At 40.6% G+C, this 20,417-nt stretch overlaps 3 protein-coding genes across 13 annotated transcripts in view; 1 reads left to right on the top strand and 2 right to left on the bottom strand.

Annotated features, from left to right (window-relative positions):
• Positions 1-5,213, top strand: part of MYO1E (myosin IE) — an 82,857-nt gene extending 77,644 nt beyond the window's left edge. For 2 of the 3 annotated variants that reach the window (XM_065688826.1, XM_065688827.1), the window contains 2 exons: positions 3,505-3,674; positions 4,120-5,213. In XM_065688826.1, coding sequence (XP_065544898.1) covers positions 3,505-3,674; positions 4,120-4,196 — 247 coding nt within the window. In that variant the 3' untranslated portion in view covers positions 4,197-5,213. Of the gene's footprint in view, positions 1-2,897; positions 3,102-3,504; positions 3,675-4,119 lie in introns of those variants that run through there. The other variant, XR_010614727.1, reaches the window with a different exon arrangement.
• Positions 5,214-6,401: 1,188 nt separating this feature from the next.
• On the bottom strand, positions 6,402-11,185 carry CCNB2 (cyclin B2). The gene is made up of 9 exons (XM_065688828.1): positions 11,052-11,185; positions 9,969-10,097; positions 9,763-9,888; positions 9,186-9,356; positions 8,954-9,112; positions 8,410-8,646; positions 7,474-7,614; positions 6,984-7,094; positions 6,402-6,693 (listed from the first exon to the last, which is right to left on the bottom strand). Exons 1-9 carry the CDS (start codon positions 11,079-11,081, stop codon positions 6,589-6,591), a joined length of 1,209 nt encoding a protein of 402 aa, XP_065544900.1. The 5' UTR covers positions 11,082-11,185; the 3' UTR covers positions 6,402-6,588.
• A 2,089-nt stretch (positions 11,186-13,274) lies between these two features.
• RNF111 (ring finger protein 111) overlaps positions 13,275-20,417 on the bottom strand; it is a 52,887-nt gene continuing 45,744 nt past the window's right edge. For 7 of the 9 annotated variants that reach the window (XM_065688868.1, XM_065688873.1, XM_065688871.1 and 4 more), the window contains 4 exons: positions 17,372-17,464; positions 16,358-16,453; positions 15,413-15,540; positions 13,275-14,911 (listed from right to left, as the gene is read on the bottom strand). In XM_065688868.1, coding sequence (XP_065544940.1) covers positions 14,794-14,911; positions 15,413-15,540; positions 16,358-16,453; positions 17,372-17,464 — 435 coding nt within the window. In that variant the 3' untranslated portion in view covers positions 13,275-14,793. The remainder of the gene's footprint in view (positions 14,912-15,412; positions 15,541-16,357; positions 16,454-17,371; positions 17,465-20,417) is intronic. The other 2 variants (XM_065688866.1, XM_065688867.1) reach the window with 1 other exon arrangement.

Raw genomic sequence — 20,417 nt, 5'->3', positions numbered from 1 at the left:
TGGGGTGGGTCTTGTTAGGTCAGTAGGCATTCAGCAGTAGCCAAAAGTATCAAGACCACCAGATTTGTAGCAGAAAGACAGAACCAATAAATCAGGGGCTTAGTAGAAGGAAGCAGAACAAGTTGTTGTCAACTCTGAAAGCAGCTGTTCCAGATCTTGGCTGAAAAGCTGGAACCAGGCAAGACCTCTGATTTGTGGAAATCAAAAGACAGATGTCTTCTGTCAAGTATTTATGGGACCTTAGTGCTCCAGACTGCTAAAGGCCTTGCAAAATCTTAAACTTTCCAGTGACTGAACCGATTCTGCTTCAATTTAGCCTTTTTATTCCTCTCTCTTGTAGAATATTAGTGGAGCTTTACTGTAGTGGGAATTTGAGCACCACTTAATCAGAGAATTCTGTCAATTCAACAATTCTAGCGCAAAAAGAGAAATAATCTGGTTTTGAATATGCAGTTTATATTTCTTGTTGTTATTTAATTCTGATGTAAGCAAGTCCCAGAGCAGATTAAATCAACAAGGAAGGCTCTATTAGAGAATAAAAATCTACTGGGGTAAGGTGTAATAACTTTGCATAGTGATGGTTAGTGCAGACACAATTCTATGCTCTGCAGCTCAGGTAAACACACATGATAAACACCTCCAACAAAACACACTATATTAAATGACATCTTTAACTGCCTGCCACAGTTTTCACTGAATATACTCAGGCTGGGTAGAAAAACACCACTGACAGCCACAGCAGTAATTGTAACCAGAACAAGTAAGGAACAGGTATCAATCAGCTACCTCTGCATAGATCTTGTAGAAGCTGAGCTTTTCTCCAGGAAGCTGCAAGTAAAGGAAGAGAGTATGTAGTAACATAGCACAAAGTAACAACTTATTCTGAGGGAAGATGATGTTGAGGAGTGAGGGTTGCTTGTTTTGTTCTTTTGGGTTTGTTGTGGTTTGGATTTTTTTCTTTCAAAGCAAGCCAAAGCTGTAGGAGACTCACAGTAACAATATGGATGCTACTGTGTAAAGTAAGGGAACACCTAAAAAGGGCCTAGCAAAGTCAGTTATTTTGTAGACTGTAGCATTCCAATTGGTGAGTTGCTATGGGTCCAGTACACCCTGTGTGAGTTCATTGAATTGTGGTTCCTACCTGAAGTGTAAAATAGCATTTTGGTCAGAAATGGTGGAAAGTGCCTGCTCTGAGAGGAGCAGAGTGCAGCCCCCCCCATGAGGGTGACTTCAGGTGAGCATCAAAGCAAGTAGGTAATTGTTTGGCTTTACATTTGTAAAAGCAGTGGACTGGTGTAGGAATTGGAGTATTTTGACTTAGCATATTGCATGCTTTGTTAGTGCCAGTAACCCCATGTTGTGAGCACAGTCAGAAGAGCAATATGTAATCGCCACAATAGACACAACCCGGTTATTGCCCCTGCCAGTACTGACGGTGACAGAAGCCCGTGTCTATGCACGGCCCCAGAGCTGGTTCAGGCACACTCCAGCGCATGTCGGTGGTGTCGCGGCGCGGACCAACCGGCAGCGCGCGCCCCCTGCTGTCGGGACAGTGGCACCGCCGCAGGTCAGGCTTGGCTTTGGCTGACACGGCCAGGACAAGCTGTGTGTTCCTTTCCATCACCTTCTCTCTGCCCACAAACTGGTGTTACCCTTGGCCAGCATAAGCATTAGGGACCTGGCTGGAGTACACAGTAATCTAGTCAAGTAAGCATATCCTTCGAGAAATAGATCAGCTCTCCAAACCAGGCGAGACCAGAGTCGGGCTCACAAACAAATGGAGGTGGGAGGTAAGCCCAACACCAGAGGGGTTCTGCCTGTCCTTCCTTCCAGTTTTTCCTGTTAAGTACCAGTCGCAGCACTCAAATTTGTCCAACACATTCACCACTAAGAAAAAACACATCCTAGGGGAGTTTCACAGCAGCAACAGCCCAAAAGGAATTACTTGTACAAAACAGAGTTGCATTATGAGCTACGTTCTTACTGTACCCAAAAGAACCATCATTACTAACTACATCCAGCGGTGTGGTTCAGGTAAGTTTTCCTCTGTGAAATGAGTAGTTTAGGGGCTGCTCGACAAATGACCAAAGGTAATAGCAAGACCAGTGTTAAGCCATGCCTCTATAGATTGTATTAACAGAATTGGAGGGCAAGGTTCATTCTATTACTGGTATCATGGATGAAGTGTACAAAGGGAATATTGAGCTAGAACTGATTGATACAGAGTCCAAAGGCACAGAGAGTGAAGGAGAGCCCTCACTGAGTCACAAGCAGCAGTGGAGCCCCTTGCTTCTGAACTCATCTGAACAGCATCTGTGTCCAAACTGGGGGAGGGAGGTGTGGTGCTGTTAAGGATGCAGTTGGTACTATGACAGCTTTAACTTTCAGTTATCATTAACAATCCAATACAAACCTAAGTCAGAAACCACAGTGCTTGCACCAGCAAAACATCTCATTCAGCATGTTCTTGTCCTACAGTGGTTGCAGAAAAGCTGAGCCACTTTTCTAAGACTTGCTCTGAATTTTATTTCCATCTGTAAGTCTAGGTTTGATAAGTATCTTATCCCAAGCAAAGTCAATACATGCTGAACAACAGCAGAAAATCCTCTCTCACAGTAGATAAATTTAGAATGGAAATACTATTCTAACTCATACTTCAAAGTGCATTTTCTGGTGCAGTTCACTACATAAAACTAGACAAAGACATACATACTGATAAAAATTAGAACTTAGCATAAGTAACTATAGGCCTCTCCAAGAGCTGTGTGATGTTACGGAATTACATGAACGATCACAGTTGGCTCCTCCACATTACTGCAGTGTTTTTAATCATTCATCACATTTATTTATTTACATTAAACTGACATATTGCATCTAATACCTGTTCTCTCTTCCAGCCTTTATTACCCGATGAGCTGACAAATGCATTTCTTCCCTCTTTCCCCTTCCTATCTTTGGAGTGGTCACAGCTGTGACAGAGTTTGTGCAGCATCTCCCCTGTTGCTTCAGAGTTGACTATAACAGAACAAGTCCATAGATGGCCCTGGAGTCTGAGGCAACTTATAAGAGAGACAGTCTCTTACAGCTTAGTCACAAGAATGGTAAAGTAGCAAGACTGTGAGCTAGAACTTTGTTTTTAATACTGGAAACTACAGTGAAGGTGGGGCATGGGGAGAGACAGACTGAACTGTGTAGCTGCCAAAATACACAGGAACTGCATGTACACATTTGTTTACATTCTAGCTGAGCACTAAAATGCTATACTGAGCACTATGCATTTGAACTGCTCTTTGGAAATACCTGTTCATCCATTTCAGTAGGGAAGAAATGGCAACTAGGCCTTTCACAGGGAAGTGTGTCAGGTGGCTATTTTAAATTTAAGAGAATCCTGTTCCCTTTGTTCTGTGATACTCTCTAGAACCAGTCCATTAGCACAGAGGGGTTGATAAGGCTTAGGTTCAAGTCACATACTTCAAAGCACATTTATGTATTTTCTCCCATCAGTGTTCGCAGGCAGACAACAAACCGACCACCACCAGCTGGAGGAAGGCCAAAACCACAGCCCAAGCCTAAGCCTCAGGTACCACAGTGCAGGGCATTGTATGCGTATGATGCTCAGGACACAGACGAGCTTAGCTTTAATGCCAACGACGTGATTGATATAATTAAAGAAGGTATGTATTGATAAGAAGACACGACTTTTTGAGCTACCCCACAGTTATTCTCCCTCATTAAGCTTGCAAATCTCTATGACAGCTCAGAGAATAGAGGTCTCCACACCCACACTGATCAGACCTCATCAGTGAGGAGGTATGCATTACTTGGTACTCCAGATCTGTATCCAGATCTCCAATTCTGTAATTCTGTCACAGGCTTTGGCTGAAAATTACCACAGCTATAGCACAAGAACCAAAAAAGTTATAAACCAGTCCTAACTCTGTGTCTTTAAAAGCAACCTCCTAAGGCAGTGATGTAGCCAAAACATCAGCAAGCTAAGGTTCTTCACATTTCTCCTCAGTCCTTCACAAAAAGGCTGTCACATTGTGGAACCGCTTTGCAAGGCTGCCTCTTCAGGTATAAAGTTTACAGAACCTCACTACTTTGCTTTCTTTGTCATAGATCCTTCTGGCTGGTGGACAGGAAGACTACGAGGGAAACAAGGTCTGTTTCCCAACAATTATGTCACAAAGATATAAAAGGCTCAGACAAAAATTGGCATGAAGTTACCTGTGGTTGAAGATGTTTTTCCTTGCCTTCAGGACATAGTGGTTCTGAGATCTGCCATTATCAGCAGGGGTTTCACCAGTGAAGTTGTACATGAGCAGGAAGAAAGTTACCCACAGCACAGACTTTGATCATTTTGTCTCAGAAGCATACAGCAATGGACATACAGACCAATTATTTATTATATTTAAAACCTGGTTTTAACACCTATTAAGCGGAGAGTACTCAAACTTAACATTTTCCTGAAGCAGAAAGGTGCTTTGCAGTCTGGGACCAGGGACTTTGAACTGGCTGTAGCTAATAAGTGCCTTCAGCTGAGTATCAGTAACCTTTGCAATTATCTACTGAAGATGTTAAATGCACATTTCCTCTAATGCAGATCATTCTGGGGAACATGCTAAGTATGCTGCTACACGTCAAAAAAGATTTAAGCCAATTTGGGATATTACCATCTAAAAACCTACTGTGATGGTGTATTTAAGTAATTCTGTACAGAGTTGTAATGAAACTGCTTTGTGTTTGCTGATGTGTTTAGGGACTCCAACAGGCAGTCTAAGAAGTTAAAACAGAAAACCACATAGTACTGTATGCTAAATAATGTTGCCTTCTTTGAGATTTATAGTGTAATATGGCTGGCCCATGTTGGATTTATGTTTAATGCTCTACCTGTAATAAGTGTCTTTATGCAGAGCTGTACATTTATAGAAACAGATAATATACTGTATATAAAAACTGAATATGATAGAAACATGTATGAATGTATAATGTAGTATTCCACTGCTGTTATTCATGAAGTAGTTCTAGAGTTTTTATGCCAGGTACTTACAGATATGCACTACTCCTTTCAAATGTCAATAGCATTATTGCTCAAATCTGATTGCCTCCCATAACAGAGTGACTGTTGCTTGCCATACAGTTAGTTACCACCATTCATGCTTTGCCTTCTGAACCTCCAGAAAATAAAACAGAAGCAGCAGTTAGCTGAACAAGTCTGTCCTTTGTGCAATTTGTTTCCAGTTACATATATAAGCATACCCCTTCACAATGTCTAATTTTACTGCCTGGATTTCTAAAGAAAAATATCCCCTTCCTTTGCTCCAACACATTTTCACCATGCCCAGCTCAAGCACTGTGCATTAATTCTCCGTTATTAAGAGCAGCTAAAAAAAAAAAAATAAATCCTGTGTATGTTAATACATTGCATAAGCTTTAAGATAAAGCTGAAAAGTCTTGAATCCCCTCCCTCCTAAACTATTGCCTAAGTCTAGTTTAGGCACACAAACTCCCCCTCCAGCATGGGATAACAGACTGTAGAGTCTGCTTCTGGAAAGTGGGTCTTACTCTGGGGGGAATCATATACACAAAAAATGATCAAGCACATTTTTCAACAGACCATGTGCAGGAAGTGCTAGGTTGACTTATCCTATGGGAGAAAGAAGTCTCCTGCTCAAGATAAAACGCAGTAGTTACAACATCCTTCGCACAGGGGGAGCACTGAATTCAAGGCCGGTTTTGCAGTATTTAGTTGTTCTAAATCAGAACCAGCACACACAGAAGAGAAGATACTGGGAGAAGGAAGTGATGAGGAAGGATCTACTGATGGTAGGTTGGACTGTATTCCTCCAGGTAAGTTTATGAGAGGGAAAGAGAATGGAAGAGAAGAAAAGGGAGGAAAAGAGAGAAAAAGGCAGGAAGAATGAGAGAGACCAGAAGAGAGCAAAAGTGAGCAAGAATGGAGGAAAAGGAAGGAAAAGCAAGAGAGACCAGACAGGAGCAAAATCTAGAAAAAGGCAGGAAAATCTAGGAAAAGGTAGGAAAATCTTGGAAAAGACAGGAAAATCTAGTAAAAGCTAAAGAAGGAAAAGGCAGAAAAATCTGGGAATAGGCAGGAAAAAATCTAGGAAAAGGCAGGGAGAATGGAAAGCAGCAAAAAAAAGAAAAAAAGAAACAAGAATAAAGAAACACAGAAGAAAAAAAAAAAGAATAAAAGGGCAGTGGTGTGAGTGAAGAAGCAATTGAAAGCTTGGGCGGGAGGGGAGGGGTGTTGGAGTGTGTCTTAGAAATAAAGCAGATTTTAAGAAAAGAGTTCCAAGCTGTATCAATCACCTATTTAGTCAGACGCCTTGCTTGGACATTAAACATCAGATGTGTCTAGGCAGAGCCTTTAAGATTCACTCTTTTTCATAAAAGAGAAGCTTTATTTCTAGGCAGAGAGTTGTATTACAAAGAAAATTTAAAATTTCACCTTCCAAACCTGAAATGTCTGTGGTACAGCTGGAATGCTATGTACAAGGAGCAGTAGTTTTGCCTCAACAGGCTGATAAAGACAAAGTGCATACATCAACAGAACTTTGCTGCCTAGGGTTATCCCAAGAGTGGTAAAGCCAGGTCCTTGATTATCTTGCTGTTCAGTTGAGGGATTGTGCTTATCATCAGTAGCTTGCTACTTGCATACTTGTTCTTTGTAGCCTGCAGAGGTAGAAGAATAGCATTACAAAAGATAAATACTGTGCATATAAAACATTTTATAATTTGGGGTCGCTTAGCCTGACTACTTGGAAAACAAGCAAGCAAAGTTACCGAGAGCACAGTTTGTCTAAAAATACTCTGAAGTTAGTACTAATGCAATACCCTCTCTCACAGCCTTATCAGAATAGCATAGACTTTAAGGTAACCTATAAAACATTTACCTAAGGAGCCAGAATATACAACAAAGGTTCTCTCTAAAACATTTAAAAGATTCAAGTAGTGGTACTTACAGTGTATTTAGTCAAGTTCTCATTTACTTTGAAAACATTCTTGGCCATATGTTTCATAGTCATCTCAAGACTGTCTTCTGTATACCCAGTGTAGTACTCCTGCTTTGCATCCTGCAATGTAACAGCAAGAGATCCGAGATTGAGGAGGTGGGGATTGCTGCTCAGGGCACAGTCATTTCAGGTAGCCAATGCCCTAACCTTCATGGCTTAGCCTTGAGTGCTAAGAAATGTAGCACTGTCAGTTCAAGCGACAGATCCAGAATTGCTTCTGGTGCACAGTAGGAGTCTGGACACCAATGCCAAGAACCACATTTCTACACCGAGGAGAACATAAAAGCACTAACATTTGCAAAGTAACCAGTAGTTGAATTACAATTAACTATTCATGGTCCACACTTCTATTACTTTACATGTACCATGAAAATTATTAAGATCTATCTTTATTTACAGCATGACCTTCATTAACTCTATTAAAACACTTCTTACTTACCCATTTGTTACGTCCCAGAAGCTTTTGGGACAAGCATAATGCAGCAGCTGCAATCTCTGAAGGACGATAGTGAACCATGTCATAGTCTATCAGTGTCAGCTCCATTAGGTATTTTGCTAGTGTATGTTGCTTAGCATCAGCCTACCAGATTGAGAGTTTGTTAATCCACAAAGTTTCACTTCACCTTACCATAATAATTCAAACTGTTTATTATATTAATTAACTGACAAAAATAGTTAACAGGCACTCATGTCAAAATTGAGACGGGAGTCCAAACCAGTGTAGTCTAGCACCCATATAGAATTCAGACCCACAGTCAAGCAAGGGAGACAGGAAACTGCAGTACCAGGCACTGCTATGCCCAACCAAGGATACAAATGCTCCTTCTGTAATACGCTAGGAGGGAGGGGAACACACAACACAGAAGTGTAAAACATGCCAAGGAGATCCTTATTAAAGCACTCCCCTAACATTGAGCATTACCTAGTGGTCAGTTGAGGTAACTGAAGCCCATTTAAGTGTGGGCAGTTCACTCAAGACAGTGAACTGTCTGGTCAAAGATAAAGTTAATATTTTTATTCTTAAACAATACAATATTTACATCCAGAAGTTATGAGGAACAGCCACACTGCCCCCCTTTATACTAGGGACTACTCAAATCACCAGACAAAAGCAAGGATTTTGCTCTGGGTATGTTTAACAGTAAAATTACTGCCAAAAAGACTGAACACAGTGGCCAGTAAATACAAACATGAACTGCTACTGGCTGCCACAGTGATGTCGTGTTACTCCACATGGTGGAGTTTCATAGCTGCATTTCTTGATTCAACATGTAAGCAGAGAGTTAGTAAGATCACATGATAAAAGTGCCAGAAGCAATCCTGGTAAGACTTGACACATCTAAGAAAGTTCAAGATAATGAGGACAAGTACCCACCTCCCCGGCTTTTGATGCTCTTCTCAAGAAATGAATTGGAAGAGGTCGTCCCAGACTGAAGTCTAACTCTTGAAGAATCACGATCTCCATTTCTCTGATTTCATTACCAGTGTAGGCATTGTCAGTAATGTAAACAAAGTCTGCTACATCAGGAGAGAACATCTCTTCGTATTTTGAAGCTAGAAGCAGTGCTGTTACACCCACCAACTGAAGCCTCTTCCGAGGCACTGGATGACTCTGCAACATATGAATTTAAAAATCAGGCCCCAGAAAGTCAAACTCTAGATCAACAGATTCTAAAATTTATCATTTTAAAACACCAGTACATCAGTGCTTACACTTATAACACAAATGAGATTTCACAACCATCCCTACAATGACAGGCTCAAAGTGGACAGCAGCCTCAGAGTTAAGATGCAACATTACACAGAGTGCTTGCACAGAGTGGGCTGTGTAGGTTCTTAGGATTTATCCTTTCCTTACAAATCTAACTCAGTAGTTGAACAAGTCTCCTAATCCAAACATAAGTTGAAAAATATCTTACTTGTAAGAAGCGATCCATAACTGCAACACACATATACAGCGTTTCCTGCAAAAGCTGGAATCTTGAGTGGACCTGGATAAGCCAGTCAACTAAAATGGAACGCATACGTCCATTGATCGTCTTCCCATCAAGGTAACGTGGACGGACCGATTGCTGCAGCTGTTGAAGAAAAAGCTGTGTGAGCAACAAGATCAACACTATACTGCAGAAGCACAGACTCAGAATGTCCTACCTCGAGCTCTCTCAGGTACTCATAGATATCTTTTACGTAGTCACTACACAGCTGGGGATCCCCGCAGTCCTCAGCATCAATGTCTTCTACATTGTTGAGCAACACATCAGAGAAGGCTTGGCACAAATCCTCCTCTTGCATAGATACATCCATAGGGACAGGAGACAGAACCTAAGGAACAGATTATAGTGCTTACATATTTACTATTTACACTGCAACGCTCCCTTGTTTCCACATTTTTTTTCCAGTTATTAACACAGTTCCTTAAGATAAAAGAAGTTAAAACTGAGCTTGCATTCTAGCACTGCAAGCTTTCACCAAGATGCTGTACAGACAGAACCAGAAAGCCTTCTAGGAACTGCCATCTAAAGCAGAAGCTTCATCCAGTACCTCAACAGCTAGTTCTACCACTTTTAATGTTAGCCTTTAAGTACAACATACATTAAACCAAAACCTCAGCTTTTTCAGCAGAGAAATCAGATACATCAAATACATGAGATACAGATAACCTATTCTGAAGTTAGAGCTCTAAGTTTCAAATCAAATTAAGAATCAGAACAGTATCATTACTTCTTACCTTTGGAACATCCGTTTCTTTCAAAGCTTGATTCACAGCAGCTGGAGATTTAGGCAGTACAGTTACATTTGTCATCTTGTTAGGTCCTTTTGTAGGCTTTATGGATGGTTTGGAGCATTCTGTTTTCTGCAGCCCAAATAATTACAATTAGTACAGAGCCAGTAATCCACCTTTTCCTTATGGAAGGATTTCAAATGTTCCTTTACCTTAGATACGCGTGTTCCTCTTGTCGTAACTTTATTCCCTATTTCTTCCAAAGCAGCCCTTTTGCCAGGAAGGTGAGTTTTAGCTTTACTCTTAAGGTCAATCAGAGCATTTTCCGCCCCTCTAGTGACCTAAAAGAATAAAAGCGCAGCTTGAGACTCTGAGACCTTTCAGGTGCTTAACTCCATTAAACACTTACCACCACCATACCTCTGTGTATGCTGTTCATTACTCAACCAGTTTTTATGTCCTGTTCATTCACACATGCTTAGAAGTGTCCTCTATATAGGTTTCAGGGATTACTACTCTCTAGTATCAGAGCAATGCACCTATCTCATTCTTCCTCAACGGCAACTTTTTGTAGAATGCTTACCTACCGCATCGCCGTTTATTGTCTTCACACGCTCCTAACTACAGTTTTATTCTTATGGGCAAAGCCATTTCTTTATTACACACAGACCACCTAAATTAGAGTTACGCACGCAGACACGAAGACACGTTACACAGCACACGAGGCACCAGGTCTCTAAGATTCCTCGCGGAGTCAGGATTAAACCATCGAGAACAGATTCTGCCCCCTCCCTCGGCCGGCACCCTCCCGTTACCACAGCGTTAGTGCCCCTCAGCCCCCGCCGCGGGCGAGGATGAGGGCGGGCCGTGCGCAGCGCAGAGCCCCGGCGCGGGGGGCGCGTGCCCCCACCTCAGAGCTCAACCCCGCGCAGCCTTACCCCCCCCCCCCCCCGCAGCCCCGCCGCCTATCCCAGCTCCACGCTGAAGCCCAGGGGAGCTCCCGGCCGGCCGAAGCGCCGAGTGCCGCCCCCCCCACCCCGGGCAGAGCTCTTTCCAGCCTGCTCGCACCGCGACCCAAGCCCGCTGAGCTCGGCTACCAAAGGGCAAAAAGCGGCAGGACCTACGGGCGTTCACACACCCCCAGCTCGACACCCCTACCACCCACCTCCTGCGCCCACTCCCTCCCTCTGTCCCCTCACACTCCCGTTTCCCCTCTTTCCGCTCCCTCGCTGCCCCCTTCCCTCTCTCTACAGCCCAACCCGCCTCCTTCTCCCCGAGGCACAAGCAGTACTCACAGGGGCGCGACGCGTCACCGGTAAAGCCATTGCAGGGAGATAAAAGGAGGCTGCGGCCGCTGACGCCTGCCCTCACACACTTGCTGCTGCTCCGGGCTGACCGGCGACTAGTGCCTCGCACCGCTGCGGTTCCTCTTAAAGCCCGTCCTGCGCTCCCATTGGGCACAATCGTACGATGCACGTCCTCAATTGGTCCACCTTCTCAGGCCCCTCCTAAACAGGAAACGGCTTGCACCACTTCCGTCCAGCCGGGCCCCGGCGGGGGTGGGGGGTGCAGCCGCCTCAGCGCAGGCTGGGGGAGGCCAAGGTCAGCACGAAGCGGCTCCGCCGTGAGGAGCGCGGGGCTATCGCAGAAAGCACGGGCAGGGCAGCACCGCCACGGCCACCGCCATCTCCCCCGCGCCGCTGCAGCGTGCCAGAGAGCAGGGGAAGCTCTGCACCTGCAGGGCTTTGAGTTTAAATGCCACTCATGGCTGGAGGAAGGCATGGCACATATAGAAACAGTCACGTTAGCAAGTTCCGGAAGCTCAGGACTAGTTCAACTCCACAGCAGTTGCCTGCACTTACATAAAAGTCTAATGAGAACTATTCTGCACTCTCCTCAACCTCACATTATGTTTGCTCACATACAAGTTATACACGGCAACATAAGGGCAACACAAAGAAAGGGCAGCTTCACAGGTGATTCTGTTTGTCAGCATATGCTGGACCTCTCTGGGGCTCGGCCCCACACAGGTGCCTCCCATTGCACCAGGGGATTGTGTATTAGATGGGGCTTTGAACACCTGGGCCAGGGGACGGTATCTCTGCCCGTGGCAGGGGGTTGGAACTGGAGGAGCTGTAAGGTCCCTTCCAACCCAAACCATTCCATGCTTCTATATTCAAAGGCTGCTAGAAGAGAATTCTTTCCTAGACCATAGCTGTAATAACACATTTGCAAAAGAATCTGCTTACAAAGGCAAAACAAGGCAAAAAGAAAACTTACATAAGAAACAGATTTTGAATTATACCAGTCTAACGTTTTATTTATTGCATACAAAAGGATTTCTTTTGACAATGGAATTTTGTATGAAAAGTGATGCATACGGTTGAGAATCTTATCTTTAAAGTCAAAGATGCTGCAGAAAACTTAAGGCAATGCATCTAAGCATATAAAGCACAGTAAGTGGTGGAAATTCTCAAAAGCAAAAGCCTATTCTTTTTCCTTCCCTTAAATTATGGTTAAATCACAACTCTCTGGAATAGAAGTAGGCTGCATCTTTATTAGCCCCTGCAATAGCATGTAAGATCAGAACACTGTGATTCCTGACAAATACCTAAGTGTTCAACATCACATTACAATGTTATGCATACATTTAAAAGCAAGACAGTATCAGTAGCAGTTTATAAAACAAGTTAATTCATGGACCACTAAAATACCTCTAGTACCTGGCACCCAGAGCAGGTGCATAAAAATACTTCCTAAAAAAATTAAATAATAATTATCCCCCAACCTGTGCTTCTTTGTCCTGTAAGGAAGCCAAAATAGACTTTATCACATAACCAGGAGTCTCAATTATTCCAGAGCAGCTCCCCAACACCCCCCCCCCCTTTTTTTTTGTCCTATGTCTCTGAAGTACCTTCTTGGAAACTTTAAAAGTGAGTATCATCAGATTTAAAGCATCAGTGGTCAAACAACTTATCTCCTTTTCAACACTCACTAAAGAACAGAAAGTCTGTTCAGTCCTTCCAGTGACTTTTATTCATTTTTACCAATGCAGATTCAACTTCATACTCACTTTCAGTTTCCTACACCCATAAAGTTTAAGAACCTTTAGCATAAAACCGTATCAGGTTTTGAAGCAGTCAAATCATGTGTTGCCTCTCTCCCATATCCCCCATTGTACAAGCACATAGTGGTTTTAAGTTCAGTTTTACAATTAAGTTTAAAAATGTCCATTTATCACACATGCTGGAATAAAATTTCCCTCCACTTAAAGCCTCAGTGCCCAAGATGTTAAGTTTATTGCCAGCAATAGACACTGCACTGGCAAATGCTACTCCTAACAGATGAAAAAAAAAATTAAAATGAAAAGGAAGCAGCTTTAACCAGACAAAAACAGGCATCAAATTAGATAACTAATATTTATAAATGGATTAGTTAGTGTAAACATAACAGTTCATCTTCTAGGTTTACTGTAAACCATTTTACACTTGATCTGGTTATGAAAGACAAAGACAAGAGAAACTGAAGGTATTTATTATTCAATCCACTTACAAAGCAGGTGGCTTAATGCAAGCTTATGGACATGTTCATATATGATCCCCGAGGAACATGTTTTCCAAAGTGACAGTAATACTGTCTCAATGGTTTTACACATTTGCATTTTGCAACATTGAGCACATTTAAATAATCTATTATATGTGAAAGAATGTTGATAAGCAACTTGAATCCCGATGTGGATTTAAAACCTCCTCCAAAGGCGAAATGTTAGTACATTATAACTTAATTCTATATACTATATTATGCAGCAAATCTTAACTATAGAAAATATTTCAATCAGTGATGGACTGTTGGTAATTTATAGAGGGAATCTATGATCAAGGCAAAAACTAGGTAACCACATTATTTGTGTTTCAGTTTCTACAGAAATTTACAGGCTTTCAATTTACTAATGAAAAAATAAAACAAGAGGCAAGTGGATTTAGCTAACTTTATTAAACTAATCGAAATCCCAAGACACACCTGGAACCCTCAGAAGTTCTATGAATGCATGTACATCTGCCTCCCCCACAAACAAAACCCAAAATGAAAAACACCAAAACAACAAAAAACAAAAACCCTGCAGCTCTAAGTCCTCGTTGAATGGTTTCATACTAAAAAACCCCCCCAAAACCTCAGTGTGCGGAGATACTTCAACTTAAGTTAGCAGAAGACCAAACAGTTTCTAAGCTCTCTTTCCACTTCCCTAATAATTCTTTCAATCTGCAAGTATCTACAACCCAGCTAACTGAAATCAACATTTAGTGTTCACTAGAGCTGTTTCACAGCAGCAAATATTTAAGTTAGGGATTCAAATTTCTAGACACAAGAAGAAAATGATAAATACAATCTGAACAGCAGTCTAAATGTTTAATATTGACATTCAATTATATCTGCATTGTGCTGAAATCTCAAAAACACAAAAATCTGATCAGACAAAAACCTCTGGTGATGAGTATGCTATATGTATCAGTCAAACCGAATATAGTTCATATTCTGTTCCCAGTATTAAGGATGTTACTTGACTCAGAACTGATATTGTAAATATACAGCAGCCATTTCTTCCTAATTAAGGAATGTCTCAATACATAATATTATCATTTTCTAGATTACCTTTATACATTTAAACTAAATATATGACCGATTAAATTAAGGAATCCAAGGTTAGTAATGAGTGAAATTATACTTTCAAAGCTTGATACTACGTAAAAAAAACCAAACCAAAACAAAAAACAAAACCAAAAAAACAAAAGAGACCACACAATTCTACTTCCTAAAGCAGCTAATCTTGCCTGCAAGTTTGGGGTCACAAAGCCCATAATATGTGCAAACAAATGCAATACAAGGAACCATGCAAAAATACAGTAATGAAAACAAACATGTAAAACTTAAAAAATTTTTTATAAATACACTGAAACTCAACTGTCTTCTCTTTGGTTGACTGCAGTACCAGGAAGGATAAGGGAGGGGGAGGGAGGACAAGAGTTCTGGAAAGCGGCGTCAACTTTCACTAGGCAGCTGAGCCTCAATGTCCACTCTGCAAATGGGGCACTTCTTATTAGTAATCAACCACTGGTCCACACATACTTGGTGGAAAAGGTGCATACACGGCAGGCGCCTGTCATCAGAACAGAAAAACATTAGTGTTAATAAAGCGTTTCCACATCAACATACCTACTGCATAAAAACAGTAATGTGGGCTTTGCTATTGAAGTGTCAGGGGTTTTTTTGCATGTGCATGTTCTTCCCCAAGTTTCACTGGCCTTTCCAGTTGAACCTGCATTTTCTCTAGTTCCAAGAAGAAATACATATGGGCAATGAAGTCAAGCATCGGCTAGCTTCTGCTCTACTATACCAATTTAAATCTGTCTTAAGTAGGTTTACTCCAGATACATGGAAAGCCTGATTAATTGAGGGTTCTCGGCTTGGGCTTATAAGACAGGCAGTCAACTTATGGAAGACTGTAAAACATAACCTACACATTCTACCCGAAGATAACACAAACTGAAAAGTGTGCTTTCAGTTGCAGGGAGTATTGTAGAGTAGTGTATTATATTCAAATATGGTCTCAAGCCCAGAATATTAACACTATGTTCTGATATTCAGTGGTACGATTTACCTGACATCTTCACCTTCCTCCAATATAGACAAACAGATGGTACATTTTTCCTCAGTGTCTTCTTCTGTTCCTTCCTCCCCATCTTGCTTGCAGTGCATTTTCCTCTGTGAGAACCAATCAGTTGTTACCTTATTAGTAGAGATGACATTATTGACAAACTGAAGAAAATCTGGTTTTAGTACATATTCAACACATAATTTTTGAAAACTTTTCATAATATTTATTCAAATGTATGTGAACCAAAATGAATCTGGAACAAGCACTTGGAGCAAAATCACAGGACAAATCAGATTCAACTACTGTTAATTACAAAAATCCACTGGACTGACTGAATATATTTATTTCATATTGTTGCAACCAATCGCTTTACTTGTTGTCTATGTATAAACATATTCATTTCATTATGTGGATAGGACTCTATATTATGGTTGACTCAAACTGAGAGACAACTTAGAGTTGCTGAAATTCTGTTCCAGATTCAAAACTTTCTAATGTCCCAGTCTTCCTACTGTGATTACAGTAAAGGCTAAAATGATACATACCAAGCCGATAAGCATCATTACAATTTTATGCAAGAAAAACCCTCTTTAAATAAAATGAGACTTTTTTTTCCACTTAAGTCCCTTGACAATATAACTATTACCAATAATTTCATTGCTCACAGGGCTACTCATAACTGCCGGACAAGTTAAGTCTTATTAAACCACTTTTGTTTATCATATTACAGTAGCTCTTTATCTAGGGACCAAGTTTAAAATTATCTTTGTGAAAGAAGTGGCATTGTAAGCTTTGCCGCATAGGCTTTGCTTACAATCCTTGAAACTGCAAGATACAGAAAACATGCACTCCCTGAAGCTGCCCTTTCTGCAGATTTAACCTAGTCATAAACATTATTACACTTTCAAAGAAGTAATACAGATGGGCCACAATTTGAGAAATCCTCACCTTTTTGTATTTATGTGGATATGTGCATCTTTCTATAGTTCCCTGTGTTGCTCCACGATTAACATTGCCTAATCGTTCCTCCAAGTGAATCAGCTCCTAAAAAAATCAGTAAGGCATAAACAGTGTAAAAACTGCTATTTCAACTATTTTGAGTGAATATTATTCTAACATATTTGCAGAACGACAAACTCTCAATTCCTAGCTTACTGAAATACAGACAAAGCAAACAAGTATGTCAGGAGGGAAAAAGCATGGGTTTCTGTAAAAATCCCACACCAACACTGCCTGGTAGTTTAAGATGTAGGGAAACACTATTTTACTACTTAAAAAAACAAAAAAAAAATCAGAAATTGTTTGTCAGCTAGGACTGGTTAACAATATGTTCACACATAATTGTGTATCTAATGAGGAAAATGGAATTGAAATGTATTATGTAAATATTTGCTTTCTGACAGTCATTAAGGCTTAGCAGAAAATGTGTTGCTTAATTTGAAATACAACGATTTATTTTTCTCCAGCAATGAAGTTTATCAGAACCATGAGATGTCACTGAAGGTATTTTCAGTGGACTAGGTCATTAACTCTCTGCATCTGATACTTTTTATTTTTTTCTCTTCCCCCTGCCCCTTCTTCCCTCAGTTTCAATTCCTGCACTATACAACAAACACGATGGCACTGTTAAAGTTGCCAGGTTTCACCCTCGCTAGGAGGATCCTGGCACAGTTATTTGGAAACATAGCTAACATTTACCAACCTATGTGAATACAACATCCTACTAACTGGGTGGTGGGCAGAGCAAGATGTAGTATCAGTTAATAACCACCTAAGCCTACACTGTCCAGGGTACCTTTTATTACCTTTTATCCTGGTTCACAACAGTGAGGTCACTAGAAATAAAGGATATTGTCTTTTATGATTTTTACATCTATATATAGAACTAGCTCTACCATACACCCTCCCCATATTCCATCATGACACATTTTGACATATATCTAGTTTTATTCTATTACAAACCTCAAAATTGCCCCTGAAAGGGCCTCTGAATGATGTTCCATCCAATCCCGATGAAATGTAACGGATGTGAGGGTAGCCCGCCATGTCTGGTACCTATTCAAACAGCAGATGTTAAGTTAAACCTATTCAGAACAGTTTCAGTATTCTACTGTTCACTTTGTAAAATTTAAGATCCTTTTGCTTTTATTGAATCACTTATTATTTATACTCCACAGCTTAAGCGCACAATTCCAACCAACAGCATAGCACACCACCACTCTGAGCTGTCTAAATGTAACTAGAAACAGAACAGAAGTGAGACAAAATCCTCTGTTATTTCTCCACACCTGCATTACATGTTGCTTGGTCTCTCTTCCAAAGTCTCAAAATCTCAACCTACTTTGTATAAACCACCATAAATATCTACCTGTTTTTGTAAACAAGACACCTAAAAGCTATGCATGAAGTTACAAAAAGGAGCTCCTATATATTCTCAAATACAAGTTTTTCATTCCAGAGAAGAAACAAGCCTAATACTAAGTCTGGAAAAAGAGCCAATATCCTGATCTTACTGCAAACAACTGAACATCTGCAGACACACTTGAAATTTAGAGGCAGATCAAAAATGCAACACTCAAAACTCTTATCTAAAGTCACATGCAACTCAATGTACACTCCATATTCAAGCATCCACTAACTTCCTTGCATGTCAGGGGAGACAAGCAGTGAACAAAATACCACCATTCAGTGATATTACAGGCACTTCAAGCACCAGGGCTTTTCATACAGGAAAGCAGAAGGGTAGTTTATATACAAAGGGCCACCTTCACAGCAGGGCTTCCACATTCCACTTTCACCCTGGGCAGATGAGTGTATAACAGCATTCACTTTTTGTCAAAAACATTTTAATGAACAGGTGAAGAATAAAAGGAAAAAAAAAAAAGCAGCAGATTGTTTGCTTAATCATTTAGAGTGCCCTGATAGAAGGGTTGTAAGCAGCAGTTCATTTGGAAATAACATTAAGTACTATCTTCTTTTCTGTGCTATCAGCTGGGAATGTCTCTGCTGCTGTATATGACAGCTCAAAATTCATCAACAAGTCAGACATCCCAGATATTACTGAGTCAGGTATCCATGTGTGACTTTTCTTACTTCCAACAGACACTTCTAAGCTTGACATATATCAAGGTGTAAAACTGAAAAGAATTGTGAAAGCATAAACCTAGACTATGTGATTTACCTAACAGACCAATAAGGTACTTTTAGATACTTCTCAAATGCAGTCTGGTAACAAAAAGCTGACATGGACAGAAAAGATTCCTCTGCCACAAATAACTTTTTTTCAGAAAACTAAACCAGAATCTGACTGAAGCAGTTTACAGCATGGTGCTTGTTAAATGATAAGCATGTAGGGCCAATATAAACCACATACATCAATATTCAATTTTTACAAACAAGAGAAATAGAAACTGAAGATTTAACTGTCAGAATGTTTGTAGAATCCCAATACAAGGTGTGCCTCTCATAAGCAGCCTAAATATCTGTTGGTCTGGTACTAGTTGGAGATGGGAAAAAAGCAAGACAGGATGACTGCAGCAAACTCGAATGCATCAATGTAAAGTTCTGTTGTTATGAAATATGCAGAATGTCTTTACAGAGAATATATACCAATCCATGAATTCAATATGATTGCAGATATATAATTTTATATCACGACATATATATTCATCTGCATACCTAAACATTTCATGAAAGTAACAATCTGTTGGTGTCACAGGTCTTACTCTTTGACAATATAAACTATGGCTGTAACAAAGGAGAATGCATTAAAAATACAGTATGTAGAAACCACATGGTAAGAAACCAGTCCCGGATAATTGGTGATTTATGATCCATTCTCCATTTAATTGTGCATTTAATGAACCAGGTCACCCATCCACACTATGAAAATACTTGTCCCAGGTTTTTACTATTCATAGACCTGTTTGGCATCAGTTGGGAGTTTCCACTGCCTGTTACTACACTGTGAATCGATTGCCTCCACCGCAGAGGAAACTCTTGACAAAACTTAACCCATGTCTCAGGACTGATTTTCACTAATTGTTGTTTTTTTGATTCACCAGGATTTGAAGAGAGACTGCTGGAAAACAGTATGCCTGATAACACAGACACTGCATCATTACCAAAGCTGTGAAGTCAGAGATGTGTTGCTGTAATGCCGTAATTCCAGTTCCAGCTGCCTCAGAGGTTGGAGTTTACAAACTATAATGACATGCACCTGGACAGGTCTCCTATATGGAGCAATTTCTGCTACTAGAGACTATTTAAAAAGCCTACTAAATTTTAACACTTCAAAACCAACCAAGAAGTTCTCAGACTACACACCATAACAAACTACTGAACTTTGACAACAGAAATACTGGGTGGGACTATACCTTTTTATGCTAATAAATGGGCCTTCAAAATATCCTGCTGGGGAACAGTGTAACACCTCGTATGTATGTTTATATTAAGGAAAGAAGTAGCAGCTGCATTACAAAGTCCAATTTTTTTTTTTTTTTTTAATGCAGTTAAATTTGGTAGTTAATGAAAGCTTTTTCAAACCAAAAGGTCACCTTGAACTACTATAGGTACTGTAGATGCTTTACGGGAAGTTCATCAGCTATTTGTGTAGGGAACAGTTCCATCTCTCAGAGCTTCAATACCTGTATGATTACACTCTGAGTGATACTATTATGACCAGCACATAATGTACTGGAACCTAAGGACCTATACCTCCAAATCCCTCCCAGTTTTTAGAGCTAAGTGCAAAGATGGCTTCAACCACTCCGAGTCATTCAACAGTTAATGGAATGGAACAGAATAGTAAGGCTATGGAACAGAAGAAAAAGGGAGAGGGGCCAGCACATGAAGGCTGGATGTGTAACACCTGAGAGAGGTTCAGATACTCTTTTTTTAATATTATGAGCCATAGATCTCCTTTTGACAGGCAAGCTGCAGTCTAGGTCCACAGATGCATTAAGGAGACTTCTCAAGGCTTGTATCAACCCTACAGAGATTTTTTACA

The sequence above is a fragment of the Lathamus discolor genome, chromosome 8, assembly GCF_037157495.1.
Source record: "Lathamus discolor isolate bLatDis1 chromosome 8, bLatDis1.hap1, whole genome shotgun sequence".
NCBI lineage: Eukaryota > Metazoa > Chordata > Aves > Psittaciformes > Psittacidae > Lathamus > Lathamus discolor.
The sequence above is the reverse complement of the archived record's forward strand: the minus strand, read 5'-3'. Positions and strand labels throughout refer to the sequence as shown.

Bases quoted from the DNA above. Each gene is read 5' to 3' on its own strand.
- CCNB2 (XM_065688828.1), bottom strand. From the start codon at position 11,081: ATGGCTTTACCGGTGACGCGTCGCGCCCCT. The intron at 7,095-7,473 runs GTAAGTAAGAAG...GTTACATTGCAG, and splicing joins TTCTGGGACGTAACAAATGG to GATGCAAAGCAGGAGTACTA. The intron at 6,694-6,983 runs GTAAGTACCACT...CTACCTCTGCAG, and splicing joins AGAACTTGACTAAATACACT to GCTACAAAGAACAAGTATGC.